Source organism: Chaetodon trifascialis, chromosome 11 (assembly GCF_039877785.1).
Source record: "Chaetodon trifascialis isolate fChaTrf1 chromosome 11, fChaTrf1.hap1, whole genome shotgun sequence".
Classification (NCBI taxonomy): Eukaryota; Metazoa; Chordata; class Actinopteri; order Chaetodontiformes; family Chaetodontidae; genus Chaetodon; species Chaetodon trifascialis.
In genome coordinates, this window is record NC_092066.1 from 15,255,253 (window position 1) to 15,270,866 (window position 15,614).

The following is a 15,614-nucleotide window of genomic DNA, read 5'->3' on the forward strand; positions in this document are numbered from 1 at the left end:
CGTGACAATGATCAGTTCACTAGATAAAGCTAAAGAGAACTTTTAAAAAAAATCATGTTTTACAACTTTGAATTCATTTGTAGTAGACCTACAAATTAATCAGATATATAATTTTCTACTTTTCGATTTTTTAATCCAAAAATAAATCTGAATAGAAATTATATGTTCAAGTATGATTTAATGTTTAAGGCTTATTTATTTTTAGGACATAAAAAACATTAAAGAAAAGAGACACACACACACACACACACACACACACACACACACACACACACACACACACAGTCACACACTCATATATCACGTATTCAGCTCTCTGTGAGCTCCGGGCCTGCTGTCCTACAGCCCAAAATAAACCTCAGAGATAAAGATTATTACTGCAGTCTTTCACAAATTTCAACTTTTTCGGGGCACGAGGTGAACAACAGTTTCAACCGAGGACAGCCTACAAACAAACCGGAAAAGTGTGTCCATGCTGACTCTTTCTGCTGGTTATCATAAAGCTCCGTGGTTAAGCTGTTTCCTTCTAAAGTTCAGAAATTGATCGCTGTGATCGATATATCGATCATCGATCCCGTCCATCTCACTCGGCGCTGTTTGCTAAACGGCATTTGTGTGAGATCGTTTCCGTGGTTAGGCTTTGACCTGTAGCACAGGAAGGACTGGCACCAGGAATGTGTAGGAAAAATAAATGTCAGCCGTGTTTTTTTATTATTATCTATTGAGCAGAGGGCCATTCAGACCCTGATCCTCCCTCCTCCTCCTCCTCCTCATCGTGTCGGCCTCTAGTTCAGCTTCTTACATCGATGCTTCACAGGCACGGCGATAATTCGATGGTGAGAAAGAAAACAAAACGTTCAACTTATTCATTTGATCGAAAAAACGTGAAATTTCTGCACTGACAAAACGCACCATGTGATTGTGTTGTTTTGCTTTCGCTCATACTTGAACACATTTCTCTGCACGTGGAAAATGTGGTGCTTTCCTTACCTTGACAGTGAGATCCGGCCCTGTGTCTCTGAGGCTAATTCGGCTACTTTATTATAGCAGTGCTTGGATTTGTTGAAGACAATACATGCACGTGCAAATGAAAATGTAGATTTAATGTGAAATGTGGATGTGAAAACAATGCACTGCATGCAATCCTCTTATTCATTTATTTATGTACTTAAATCTCTGCAGAATGACAATGCATTTGTGCTTGTGTGTGTGCATCTTCTTTACAGTGTTATCACTGAAATGTTTGTGATTTGTTGTGGATTTTACATAATTCGTCACCCTGTGTACAATCAGTATTAGTCTCAAAAAAGACTGAAGAGTTGTGACAACTATTATTGGGAAACAAAGTGAAAGACAAACTGGAAAAGACGAGAACTCTCATTCAAAGGACACTGCAGCTCCGTGGTTCAACCCACAAATAATCTTGTCTGCTGTCCAGCTAACAGAACATATGAAGCACATAAATAAAGACAAAAAAATATTGATTGCATCTTTGCTTTTTTTCTGTAAGACGATCAAGTCACAGCTACAAACGGATATTGAAATACAAAAAATATCTAAGCTGGCAGAGAGAATTTCTGCACTTACACTTTCAGAGACATTAACTTAAAGGAATTTACAGTATTATTGCAAAGGAAAATAATGTCCTGCACAGTGACTGCTCATTGCTTTTCAAAGTAGTATATACAGCAAATCAGAAAAAGAATTGCATTTCATATTTTCCCACGTTGGATTTTGTCACCTCAGTGTTTTTTTATGAAGTCTTTTTCATTTGTGGAGATTTACAGCTTCTGTGGTCGAAAGCTGGGTGACTGTCTGTCACACGTCTTTGTGCTAAGTCAATTTTTATCTAAACATTATCTAAATATTGAACACACGACTGTCTGTCAGTGTAACATTATTTACATGTGCAAAATCTGTAATTTAGATGCATTAATGAGTGAAATTAATCTCTCACAGAATCATTACAGCACGAGACAGTTTGTCTTTAAATAGAGATAATTTGGCCTTACTGACAGTGTTTCACTGCAGGGAGGGCATCATTTAAAAAAGCTATTTAATAATGGGTGTTTTGTACAAAACCTAATATATAAGATATGACAGATTCAGAGAGCGGCCTCTGACTGTTGTATTGGACATTTTCATCCCTATAGTCCAGATATTTTCTCCACGCTGCTTCTGTTGCAGTAGTTAACTGTGCTGGGTTCACTTTCGATGGAGGAACGACAGTGTGTGTCTACAAAGCGTCTCAAAATCAAACATGGAGCTACTCAGAGCAAAAAGGAGCTGAAACAATATCACAGAATGTAGAGAATATAAAAACAATAACTGTCCGTCTCCACAGTGTCTGTGATTATGAAAGAATGAAAATGCACATAATACATTAATGCTAGAAATAGTTAAGATTGTTACATTTGGGTTGTATTTGTCAGTTTTTAGCAACACAAAAGCAATTAATTTATATACATTCATTAAAACCACTCAGCAATGTAATCCACTTGCTGAATTGCCACGATACTCGAATAACAAATTAGGATATTCTTGTCACACAGCTGTAAGTTAAGCGTTTATGTGCAGTTCACAGTAAGACAACAACAAGATGGAGAAGACCGTGCGCTCCTTTTTATATCTGAGTCATTCTTTCCAGCATTTTCGCCACATAGCAATGGTGGCGTTTTCATTAATCATATCTCTTTATCAAGTAAAAATGCACAGGAGTCCAACTTCTCCAGCATCCATATCCTCTCAGGCACCGGTTGCTAAGTAACAGAAGGAGAGATGTATTGAGACAGAATAGTCAATCAATTCTCCTGCGAGGTGTGTGTGTTTGTGTGGCGTATCACAGAGCCATGTTGTTTATGCAGCTGAGTGTACATCTCTAAATAAAGTCTGGGAGAATATACGTATGTTTCCTATGCTACAAAGGCTATTTAAATTTCTGGAATATCCCTTTATCTTCAGCAACGACATCCTCTTTGAAAGCAGCTTCTGATTTAGATGGACCACAAATTCCAGCATAGTTTCCCACACTTGTCATTTCAACCACTTAATATTGAGAACAGCGTCATCCTCAGCCATTTTATATCCAAAGATCACACATATTTCTCCTTCAGGGATTATCTGCTTCACATCACATCACTCGGATGCAGTTCAAGGCTTATAGGGGAAGCTCTTATCTTCACTATACAGAGGCAAAGCAGCAGATTATTAGTCAGCTGGAGCAGAGGAAGACCTGTACCCAAAAGGGACATCATTGGACATCATTAGCTTGGCCCCCGGCTTGAAAACAGCTCCAAAAACAAACAAAAATAAAACCCCTGGCCTCTCCAGATTGTTGTTCTTGAACAGAAAGGAACAGAGCTCCTGCTCTTAATGCAAAAAGGCCCTTTTTTGTACATGTGTTTGTATGAAGTTTCTTCCTCATCCAAATCGAGGGTCTAGTTAGAGTTATATGTTATATGCTGCATGTGTTATACATGTTATATGTGTGTGTTGTATGTGTTATATGTTGCACAGATTGAAATGTCCTATGAGACAAATAAGCGAATTTGAGGTATTTAAATAAGATTGACTTGAAGCTCTGCAGTGTCTGCCAAGTACGATGAACTGTACTATCTTCACTTCGCCATAGTGAGAAAGGTCATCGCCTGGGAAGGCTACTGTTGATCGTGAGGTGGAAATGGCAAAATATCAAGACATATCATTCTTTATCATCTTAGCTTTTCGACCTTCTGCATGAAAATATGTCAGATTTTTGCTCCGAAAGCTTCCGTGTTTGCCTGCTGAGCTTCCAATGCTTAAGAAATTGAGCATAACCAAAAACAAGGTGTTCAACAGACAAGTAGAAATGTACAGATTTACTTTAAACCGCCCTCTCCATGTCTGTTTCCCTCAGGTCTCCTACAGCAGGAGGCAGAGAAATATGCTGGTTTCATACACTCCATCGATTTTGCCCTCGAACAAAGACAGACAGAGAGAGAGATGGAGGTAGGGAGCGGGGAGAGGAGGAGGGAGAGAAATGAGAGATAGATGAAGAGCACTGGCCGCAATGGTAAATTTTCCTGTTTTATCTAACGCACAGCCGACACAGATTCTGTTCGCCGATCATTGGCAGCTGGAAAAGGAGATACAAGGATGAGCATTTAATGTCGGGACCATTTAAAGGTTGTGTGTGTGTTTACTTCAGCGGAGAAAACGCTCATCAAGCTGTCTTTGAGCTCAAAATGTGCCAAAAGGCGCTGTTTGCGCTGTGAATGAGTGTGACACAGAGCGAGAGATGCAAACAGAGAGCAACAGGGAAGAAGAAGAGGAGAGAGGAGGGAGAGAGTTGGGCTGGTGTTAAGGTGATTAGTCTGGTGGGTTGGCGATAGAGAGAGTTGATCAATAACCTATCGATCTCCCATTGCGAGTGTCAGGGGGGTAGTGGGAAAGAGAGGGAGGGTGAGAGAAAGGATAGGGAGGGAGTCGGTCCTAGCTTGACTTTTAAAAATCCTTTACTCTGCAGATGACAAATAACCCATTAGATTGCAGGAGCTGGAAAATGTGGAAATCCTTCCTGCTGCACACACACACACACACACACACACACACACACACACACACACACACACACACAGAAACACACACACACACACACACACACACACACATGCACCTGTGCATTTTCTGTTGTTGCAAATATTTCTCCCTTTCAAGTAAGCGTGCTATAGGCGATTTTTCAACCATGGCTGCATGCAAAAGAAAAATCATTTCTGTAAGTAGTGTGGAGGAACTATTGAGCTCAATGCGGTGAAGTTACTTAGCAGACCATTACTTCAAAGAATTCCTCTAGGCTGAAATATTCACTGAAGCAAGTCTCACTCGATACTCACCCTGAATCCTTTTAAAATGTTGTGCAATAAGTCTATTAGAAGCAGGTGACACATTTGAATGCAAAACAAAAGCAGGGTGAGAAACAAAGCTGCCTACCTTCACTTAATTTTCAGTGAATTTGGGGGCAGCTGAAAGACAAATGTGTTGTATCCGACATCCAATATTCTCTGTTTGGAGCATTAATGATATAAGATCTTGCGGAAATAATGAGATGATGACAAACATGGCTATTTACCACCCAGTCCCTCAGGCCTCCTCGCGGACAAGAATGCTATTAGAGATTGAAAAATGAATACTGAGAGAAAATACTTTAAAAAACAGCTAACATTAAGAGCTAATGAAACCAGCTGACACAGAAAAATGACACAGCATGCATGCAGTGTATTTGCGTGCAGGTGTCTTTGTTATGTGTGTCACCAGCAAAGAGGTCATGGTGCTACAAGGTTTGTCGCTCCCTGGTGTAATCTGGGCCGCGCAGGGTCAGAGTTGAGGGGTGAGAGGTGAAGCGTCACTTGGTCCTTGAAAATACCACAGAGCCCAAAGGACGGATGTCAAGGCAATAGAGGAGAGGATGGTTATTGAGCAAGCCGTCATTTTTATTGTCAGCTCCCATATAGTACCGGAAGTCTTTCACTATAGCAGGTGAGGTTAAAGGATTTGGTGCAGGTGGGGTTAAAGGATCCGGTGCATGTGCATGATATGCTGCATCAAAATTAAAACACAGCACTTTTCCCACCATGAATCACCGCTGTGCTCCACTTTCTATTTGCAGAAGCTCCGAGATTTGAAGGCGGGGAGTGATGGATTCTGCTCACATTGAGGCTCAGCTCTCAAACAGTCATTATCATTACAGTTCCTGCTGACTTCAGGCCTTGTTTGGACAAATGGAGAGAGCTTTAGATGTTTGAGGGAAGCCATGTCTGTGAGTGCATAATGGGCAAAACAAAAACCTTTCCCAACTCTTTCTCAACCACACTCAACTCTGTCATCCCTCATCCTGCTTCCATTTCCTCCTTTTCCTCTCGTTTCTCCTTCGCCTGCTTCGCTTTCTCCTTCTCATGTCCTTGTGTCCTGCGTGCCACTACTCCCCCCACCCATGCCTCCCTCTACCTGCTCACAGAGCACCTCCCCCAACCCCCAGTGTCCCCGCTGCCACGCAGTCTCTCAAATTAATGTAGATATTGACAAGTGATGGGCCTGGGAGGCATAGATCATCAGGAGGGAGAGTAGAGAACGGATGGAGGGCTTCCCCTATCATCCACCCTACTGCAGCCTACTTAGCTGTTTGTGGTTGCCCAGCTAACACCCACCAAAGTTAACTCTCCTCCCTCAGTTGATTTACATCCTCTACAGCACAGAGATGGAGGTAAGATGAGTATTTTCATCACTGCTTTTCATACAAACACAAATTTACACAAAATGGCAAGGCACTTAAACATCTCGCACGCCAAATCCAGCACTACATTTTGTCCAGTGTAAACTGGATAAGGTGCTGCTAACAATGTACAAAGGGCCAGTTGGTCAATACGCCAATTACATAGATGAGGGTATGGAAAGGGCAAATGATAGCCAATCAGTGAAGTGCTTTTACTGTCGTCCTCCTAGAGCTGACCCTCTGACCCCGTTTGATGACCCTCAGGCCAAAGGTCATCTCTCATGGGGTCAGAGGGTATTGCCATGCTGCTGGCCAGAGAGGCGTTGCTATGGTAATGGCACCAAATGGCAAGGTGTGCCGTTCAGGAGGAGAGGGGTCACTGTGGATGTACGGAGCGGTGATGTGATGTTCCTCGGTTTGTTTAAGCAGCATCCACAGACAGCTGGTGAACATTTTTCTACAGCAGGTGAGGCTGTGCCACCTCCAGCCAGATTCAGTTAACATCCCAGCATGATTGTATGCATCATGTATGCATTTTGAAAACTTTTTAAAAAGTTAAAGCGAAAAACGGCTTTGATTTGGATGATTATTTCATTGGAATTCACAAGATTTCCATTTGCATTTGAAACATATCTTGCTGAAAACATTATGAATAATTATACGATCATATTATACATATATACTATTTAATGATATGCACAAATTACATGTTTTTAGGAAAGTATAAATAAAATATCAAACTTTTGATATCTTGATACAAGCAAAGGTCAGCGTTTTAATGTTGTTTTATATGTTGTGTAAATGAAACACAATTATATCCAGTGAGGAAATGTAAGTACATTTTACGCAGGTGTTGTACTTCAGTATAATTTTCTGGTACTTGTACTTTACCTGAGTGTTTCCATTTTATTCTACTTTATACTTGGTCTTCACTACACCTCAGAGATAAATACTGCACTTTTCATAATTTATGGTACAGCCATTGTTAATTTTTAAGTAAAAATGTAACATAACACAACTATATGATCAGTATCAAATATGATGCATTGTTACAGATTAACTACCAATAGTACAAGATGTAGTTGAAAGTAGCTCCACCTTGACCAATGACAACATTAAAGTCCAAATTACCTTGTAATACATAAATAATAAAAATCCAATAATAACATTTTGCAGTATTTTTTTTATCTTTTTCTTTTTTCTTTTGATACTTTTTTTTCACTTTTCTTCTTTACTTTTACTTTTAATTAAATTAAATTTTGATTGCAGTACATTTACTTATGATGTGTTGTGATGGGGTATTTTCATACTGTTACTTTTACTTATATAATGAATACTTCTTTCAGCACTGTGCGTCAAAATTAAGAGTCTTTTTGTAGTTTTTACATTGTGGTTAAGATTTACCAAAATGTTTCTAAATACTTCCATCACAGCTTTTGAGTAAGATGCTCATCTGACTGCTGGGAAACATATACAGTCTGTCTGTAACGAAACACCCCACCTTTCCCAACAGCACACTGTTTTGTGCTGTGTTGCACCATCTTGTGGTGGTTATGTACACCGTTACTGTAGTGAGTCCTTTATGGCTGTTTCTGCACTGTTAGTGCTACTGGTAAATCCCAAATAAACCCTATTTATTCATCTTTCCTCACAGATGTATTCCCTTCCCTTTATGCTCTTTCGGGACAATTAGGACTTGTTGAGTGTATTGCCAACATCCCTGGAGACGTGTTAGTCCCTGTTCTCCCAGTCCGAATCCCCACCCTCATCACCACTGGACATTTGACAAAATAACCTTAACTTAACATCCACTTACTGGCATCTTTAAGGCTTTCTAACTCATCTCACTTGTCTCATGCTTGTTTTGGAATGTGACTAAGTACATTTACTCAAGTATTATACAATTTTGAGTTGCTTGTACTTTACTTGATTGTTTCTTGTATGTTTCTTTCTGCTTCTGCTCCACCACATTTCAGAGGGAAATACTTGTACTTTTCACCTGAATACAATTATATGACAGCTTTATTTACTTCAAATAAAGATCAAATTACAGCATGAACACAAATTATAATCAGCGAAATAAATTCTGTATTCTCATAGGTACAAGGAAGTATATAAAGTAACTGAAATCAGCTCGTTCAACTGCAAAATTAAAGCCCTGCACACATTAATCAATCAATCAATAATTCTATTGAAATTATGTAGCATACATCATTCTTAAATGGGACATTCTGCTTGATGAGTACTTTTAACTTTTGGTCATAGAAGTTTTTTTTGTTTGTTTTTTATTATTTTTTTCCCAGCTAACGCTTTTGTAATTTTACTCAAGCAGACATTTCAATGCAGGACTTTTATTTATGATGGGATTTCTACACTGTTGTACTGCTGCTTTACTTTGGCTTTTACTCAAGTAAAACATCTTGGTACTTGTTCTACTGCCTGAGAGGGCACTGCACTGATTTACATGTAACCCTAATCCTATCATTTTAACCTTAAACAAAGTCAGGCCTATTTATCATGTTTCATAGAGGGACCCAAACAAGAGTCTCCAAAATATGACACACACACACACACACACACACACACACTGAATTCCAAGGACGACCAGGTATGTAGCCTACAGAAAAAGTCGCGACTCGGCAATAATCCAGTAAAACAAGGACAGTTCACAGTCCTTGCATGCTCCCTGCACCGCAGCAGGTCTGTAACAGCTGATCTCTGTCAAACTCAAGGCGGACACTTAGTCGAGAGATATTTTCCAATGTGTAAAAGCTAAACCGCGAAACTGATGTTTTCCTGTCCACCATGGCTCGCGATCAGATGTCCTTGGTGTGGAATTTCTGCAGTCTGTCTAAATCATCTGGTGATAAGATGCAGACACCGTTCACTGATAGACACACGTTTGCAACATATGGATGCGTCGCGTGTGCAGAAAGAAAGGCGCATAAGGGCCATCTGAGAAACCAGTTCAGCATGTTTTGGATAACTGGGTATTTCGGCTAAATCAACTGCACCTCCCTGGTGTGTTTCCAGTTTGCGCACAGCCAGCTGTCTTTGCAGCCATGCCAGGTGGAAAAGCAAAAGACTTCGACGAACTTACGGCCTTTCTCGGCGACTATGGCCTCTTTCAAATTCTCGTGTTTGTTCTGCTCAGTGTAAGTGCCATTCCATGCGGGTACATGGGAGTGATGGTGGTTTTTGTTGCAGACACGCCAAAGTACCACTGCAAAGGGCCGATCAACTGCACGCGGAACGGCACCGATGCGGAGCAGAACAGCTGGATCGGACCCGACAGCTGTTCCCGGTACAAACTGAACGGAAGCCGGACGGACACAGCGGGACTCGACAATGACACCGAGCAATGTGTGGACGGATGGGTATATAGCACTGAGATATACACCGCCACTATCGTGTCTGAGGTGTGTGACAGCACAGGGTCCGGGCTCAAACTCTTCACTTCACTTTAAGATTACATATTTCCGAACTTTATCTTTTTGTAACACTTTTGTCTGTCTTCTCATCTTCGATTAATTACAGTGGGATCTGGTGTGTGACAGTGCATGGAAGGTTCCTTTTTCCACCTCCGTATACTTCGTAGGAGTCCTGTCTGGATCCTTCATTTGTGGTCACCTCTCAGACCGGTAAGCAGTGGTGGAACAATATTCAGATCACATACTTAGTGAAACGTATTAATATCACAGTGAAAATACTACTAATAAAAATCTAAAAGGTAAAAGCATTTGATATTATTTTAGGATTAGTATTACTGCTGCATTATTCTGTATTTACTGCTGCAGAAGTTAAAGGTTGAGCTGTAACTACTTTATATATTGTTGGGTATTTTATTCTACAGCAATGCATTATTATCTATAAGATCACCATATGTTTGTAGCATCACTGGCTGAGAAAAACAGAAAGGGTAGGAATAATTGTAATCTGGGTTGGAGGCCCCAGGGATTTCTTGCTTGGAGCCCCAAGAGACCCTGGCAACACCACTGAGAACATCAAACAAATAAAAGACAGACACGCTGAAACTGGAACAGTAATTTCATTTCAGATGCTCTTTCTCATCTGATTTCATCTCTACGCCACAATCAAAATGCTGTATCTGTTAAAAAAAGGCCCAAATTTTTCTTGTATGAGAAACTATCGGACTGAACGCGACTGATTTTTCATTCATGGAGAGATTAACATACAGTAGAACTAAGAGAGAATTGCCAGTACGACTTCTCTTTATGTAACAAAAAAGGATCAAGATCAGCAACCAACTGGTTGAAAGCAGCTGAAAGCAGCCGCAGGTTATGACAAGATTGCATCTGTAAAAAAACAGTCTTATCAGCTGAGAAATCTGAAGTTAGGGCCTCCCCCACGCAAAGAGCAGATTCTTTGCTAGGATTTCCTAGGAACCTACATGGAGATAGACATGAAAGACTCACATGGATTTTATGTTTATTAGGAAAATTGGGGTTAAAATTTTGGCAAGATATCTGCGGTAAAAGGACTCGGTAAACATTATTAGGAGTAAAGGAGGTAATGTTGCCAGGCCCTGCTGACCTTCCATACTCCATAGCTGTGGTTGCTTTGGTAATTGCAGATGGTGTGTTGATCTCCATTGTTTTACAGGTTTGGCAGAAAGACAGTGTTTTTTCTCACCATGATCTTACAAGCAGTCATCACCTTGGTTCAGGCCGCCTCTGTCAGTTGGGTCATGTTCTGTGTCTTCAACTTCCTGAGAGGAATTGGCCAGATATCCAATTACATGGCGTCACTTGTACTGGGTGAGACAGCATATACACTATATACTATATAAAAGTCTCTGTCTCTACCTCTTCTCTGATATCTTTCTGAAGTTTAGCTTCCTTCTATCAGTGTCACATGTTTTCCCGTCAGGCAAGCTATGCAAATCACTGAATGGTGCTCAGGCCATTGAAGGAAGCAATGAATTCAATGTGGCTGCAATGAGTTTCATATATACCCTCATGCTCTACCTCATCTTCATGCCATGCTCCTGATCCTCTTCTCGGTCAGGGTCTGAGATGCTGAGCCCGTCTGCCAGGGTGAACTTCACTGTGTTTGGCCAGTGTCTAGGTTATGGCATCGGCTACGCTTTGTTGCCACTCTTGGCCTACTTCATACGAGGCTGGAGGATGCTGCTGGTTGCTTCTGCCATCCCCAGCATCTTAAATATCTCAATGTGGTGGTAAGACATTGCCTGATGAATGCCATCGATCAGTGCTCTTGTTCCATGTCACATGTTTCATGTGTTTTCACGCAGTTATCCTCCTCTGTTTAAATTCAGATTCCTTTCTCTTGGTTTGATTTTAGTTTGGTTTTTTTTCTGGCACATTACAACATACACCAACTATACACAAAGCCATAAAAAAGACAATTAAACAAAACAGATCAACCCAGGAAGTATAGAAAGTACGTTATGCCAGGGGGCTTCAGTTCATGTACATATCAGTTCATGTACATAGAGCTGGATAATAACCCAAAAGAATGCAGCTCTCTGTCATTGCTATGACAGCTAGACCAGGTTCATCCAGACCTGTTCTCAGTGCTGATGAGTGTCTGTCATCATAAACGTAGCACTTACACAGTCAAGCCCTCTTTTTAATGTATAGAGAACCTGTCTGACTCCTCTGTGTCTGTCCTGAGTTCTCATGGTTCAGCTCCATAGCAGATACTGATCTCGATCCTAATGCCTGTTCTGAATTCTGATTGTATGAATTGATTTTAGTGCAGTACCAGATGCAAATACATCCCCTTGACATCTCGACATTTTTCCACATGTTCAATGAACATCTGTCTCTGCCTTTCTGTTCAGGGTGATTCCGGAGTCTCCACGTTGGCTTCTGCAGAAAGGTCGGGTGGAGGAAGCTGAGCTTGTCATTCGTAATGCTGCCAAAAAGAACAATGTCTCCGCTCCTGAGGTCATATTCGGGACTGAGGAGTGCTTGTGGCTAATGGTATTTTTTCCATTTGTACTCTTCATGCTGTGAAAGCTGTGTAAAACACAGGTCAAATTATGTGGTGCTCGTACTTTTGTCAAAGCAGACATTATACAGTGTGACTCTTCTGTTTCTTTTCCTATGTGTCTAATTCAGCAAAACAAAGGTGATGAAGAACACACGTACACTTACGTGGACCTGATACGCACCCCTAATATAAGGAATATTACAATTCTTGGTGTTTTCATATGGTAATGTAACCTTTTTCTCTGTTCTTAACTTTCCTGATTACGGTTATGGAATACAGTTTATTCTACAACCCAGGTTCCAAAAATGTTTGGATGCTGTAAAAAGCATAAATAAAAACAAAATCTGATAACTTGCTTTGCTTAGACTTTAGACTCTATTGAAAACAGTTCAAAGGCAATATATTTAATGTTTTATCTCATCAGAAAATTATAATAACTTAGATTTAGTTGTTGTCTGGTGTTACTCCAAATTGTACCTTTAATAGGTAAACCAAATGAAATGTAAACTGAAGCTGGGCACAATATACAGTAAAAATCCTTTGGAGATCAATGTATTATTTCAACAGTCTTCCATCTTCATCCAGTCTTGATTTTGTCTTTCTGCAGGATGTCTATGGCCTTGGTCTTCTTTGGTCTCTCTCTCAATACCAGCAACCTGAATGGAAACGTCTACCTCGACTGCTTCATTTTAGCAGCCACTGACATTGCAGCGTACATAGTCACTGGGTTGCTGATCTTCCGTGCGCCTCGACCCACGTTCCTCTCCTCCACAATGATGATCTGTGGTCTCATGTTCCTGGTCATCCAGCTGGTTCCTAAAGGTCTGTATACTCTTAAGCATGACAATGGCTGAATCTGAATCGTCTGAAAATACTTGTTGTCTCATAATCCTGTTTGTGTTCCTCAGACATGCCTGTCCTGTTCCATGTGTTTGCCATAATGGGAAGGATAGGCGTGTCTTGTGCTTACTGTTTCCTCTTTGTGATGTTCACTGAGCTGACCCCCACTGTGGTCAGGAATATGGGCTTAGGGATCCACTCCACGGCTGCATGCACAGGCAGCATCATTTCTCCCTATTTGATCTACATGGGCAAGTGTTTCTTGGTTTTTTCCGTTTTTGTAGTTGTATTTGTGTACACTGTTGAAACCAGAGTTAATACCACGATGCCGTGATATTTTCTGAGATGATTGTCATACTGTGAAAATCTCATACTGCTCACAAGAGACTTTCAGGCTCCACAAGCCAGTTTGCAACACAGAGTTTCCATATAAGCTTGAACTTAATCAGTGAGGTGGAGTGCCCCTTTAAATTCTAAATACCAACATAAAAAAACCAAAGTTTTAGGTTTTTACATGATCTAAGGTTTTATACCAATGGAAAATTCTGGTATTCTGGAAATTGTGGCGGTTAGTATGATTACATTGAATGACTGAAGTGTACAAACCAATCATAGGTCAAAACAAAGCTAAATTTCACTGATTCAAATTTTGCTCTTGCCACTGAGCTGTTGTGGCTCACTAAAAAGAGCAGGAGGTCCCATCACTTGAATTATTAGTGAAAAACCTAATTTGACGTTAAATGTATGTCTTGCCAAATCATGGACTTAAAACTTAATTGACACAACACCAAGATTAGATTATCCTCTATTGTCTCCCTTAAGAAGACGTTTGGGCATTCGAGAGACAGTCAATGTAGCAACACACAAACAAGCTACAGTTAACACACATTTATCACACCCAGATCTATAAGTACCAGAACACACACATGCCAAAATATTGCACATTCCATCCAACGAGAGCTTTTCAGCTGACTAATGACTAGTGACTAGACTAATGTACAGTGTTTGACAAGTCAAAAGTTTATTTTGGTGTTTGTGTTCTTCATAGTTTCCTTGCTTAAGCTTTTTAAAACCAGTTTTACCGCATTTGCTTTCTTTTGTTTTAGCCTGATTAGCCTTCAGCTTTGTTGCAATGATGATCTGGTTCTGTTTATCTTGTTTTGATTTTATTTGTGTTTTAAGTGACTATTTGTTAACAGGCCTTTTCAGATCAGACAGTCTGACTTGTCATAATAGGAAAAGCAAAGGTGTTACTACATTAACCATTCTTTTCAAGAGTCGCAGTAAATCATGACAGTGTGACAGTGAGTGACAACAGCAGGACCTTCAAACTGAAGCAGCTTAAAGGAATTCAGCCAACATTCATTTTACTATTCACACCTCTGCTTTTGCTCCTGTGACAAGTCAAACATCTTCTGTGAAAAAGGCCTGTGATGGAAATAAGCAGATCGGTGAGGAATCTAACTGAAGCACTGTTTATTCTGTTTGCAGGTACGTACAACAAGTTCCTGCCATACATTATTTTTGGCACAGTCAGCATCATGGCTGCTTGTCTTAGCATGTTGTTTCCAGACACCAGAAACAGCAAACTTCCTGACCTTATCAGCCAGGCCAAACCCCTCAGATGGTATGTCACTCTGTGTGTGTGTGTGTGTGTGTGTGTGTGTGTGTGTGTGTGTGTGTGTGTGTGTGTGTGTGTGTGTGTGTGTGTGTGTGTGTTAGATTACCAGAAATAAATATCACTGCTAGTCCTGCACAGGAGGTATTGGTCTAATGTCCTGACCTGTGAAACTGAGGCAATGAAATCTCATGACCTAAATTGGATTTTGCATAAGTTTATTGCTACTCTCAGGTCTGGAGCTGCATTTTCAATGTCAGAGATGGTGATGGTTTTGAGCTAATTGTGTTTATCAGAGTTTTGGAGTTACTTTATCTCTCTGTTTATGATAATGTGAATTTCAACAGTACTTCTCTCTGATTCATCTGTCATTGTTTCTCTTTGTATCCTAAGCTGCTGCTGTGCAAAAGAAACAGCCACAGCCCAGTCAGACGCAACTGAAGGCTGTAAAGACACGAACAAGAACTCCCCCTGCTGAAAGATAATCACTGCAACACAGTATTTCTGTCTGGTCTAATGTACTGACCAATCTTTAATGTTGTTTTTGAGTGAGAACCTTTGAGTTTCTCTCATCTTTTCAAACACAGTGCAGAATAAGCACTCAACAGAATATGTCATCTCAAAAAGATGTGTACGTGTTCTGGTAGTTGTATATACATGTAACAACTGCCTGATAATGGAATGAAATGTATGATTGGTTAAATAATGGGTGGTTTCAGTATTGTAGGGCTACATGTTTTAGTGTAAAATATGATGATCTTGGACTTCAAATTCAAAATGTAATTTTTCTAACTTTTAGAGTAGTGTAACCATTCTGTGGACCCAGCTGGAGAGGGCACACAGTCAGTTGGTTTTGATCCTTTGTTAACACCAGATTTGTTAAAGAATTTGCAATACTACATCCTGCATTGTTATCCTGGGGCCCTGTTT

At 40.3% G+C, this 15,614-nt stretch overlaps 1 protein-coding gene across 1 annotated transcript; it reads left to right on the forward strand.

Moving 5' to 3' along the window:
* The first annotated feature begins 9,305 nt into the window (after window positions 1-9,305).
* On the forward strand, window positions 9,306-15,485 carry LOC139339250 (organic cation/carnitine transporter 2-like). The gene is made up of 10 exons (XM_070974783.1): window positions 9,306-9,666; window positions 9,785-9,888; window positions 10,871-11,025; window positions 11,276-11,447; window positions 12,075-12,216; window positions 12,355-12,449; window positions 12,834-13,048; window positions 13,135-13,317; window positions 14,558-14,693; window positions 15,078-15,485. The coding sequence occupies exons 1-10, from the start codon at window positions 9,310-9,312 to the stop codon at window positions 15,160-15,162; spliced, it is 1,644 nt and encodes a 547-aa protein (XP_070830884.1). The 5' UTR covers window positions 9,306-9,309; the 3' UTR covers window positions 15,163-15,485.
* The last annotated feature ends 129 nt before the right edge of the window (window positions 15,486-15,614 follow it).

What these genes read in the sequence shown, in the direction of transcription:
- LOC139339250 (XM_070974783.1), top strand. Translation starts at nt 9,310, where the DNA reads ATGCCAGGTGGAAAAGCAAAAGACTTCGACGAACTTACGGCCTTTCTC. An exon ending in CATCCAGCTGGTTCCTAAAG is followed by an intron (nt 13,049 to 13,134) that starts GTCTGTATACTC and finishes TGTGTTCCTCAG; the next exon opens with ACATGCCTGTCCTGTTCCAT. An exon ending in CAGGCCAAACCCCTCAGATG is followed by an intron (nt 14,694 to 15,077) that starts GTATGTCACTCT and finishes TTGTATCCTAAG; the next exon opens with CTGCTGCTGTGCAAAAGAAA.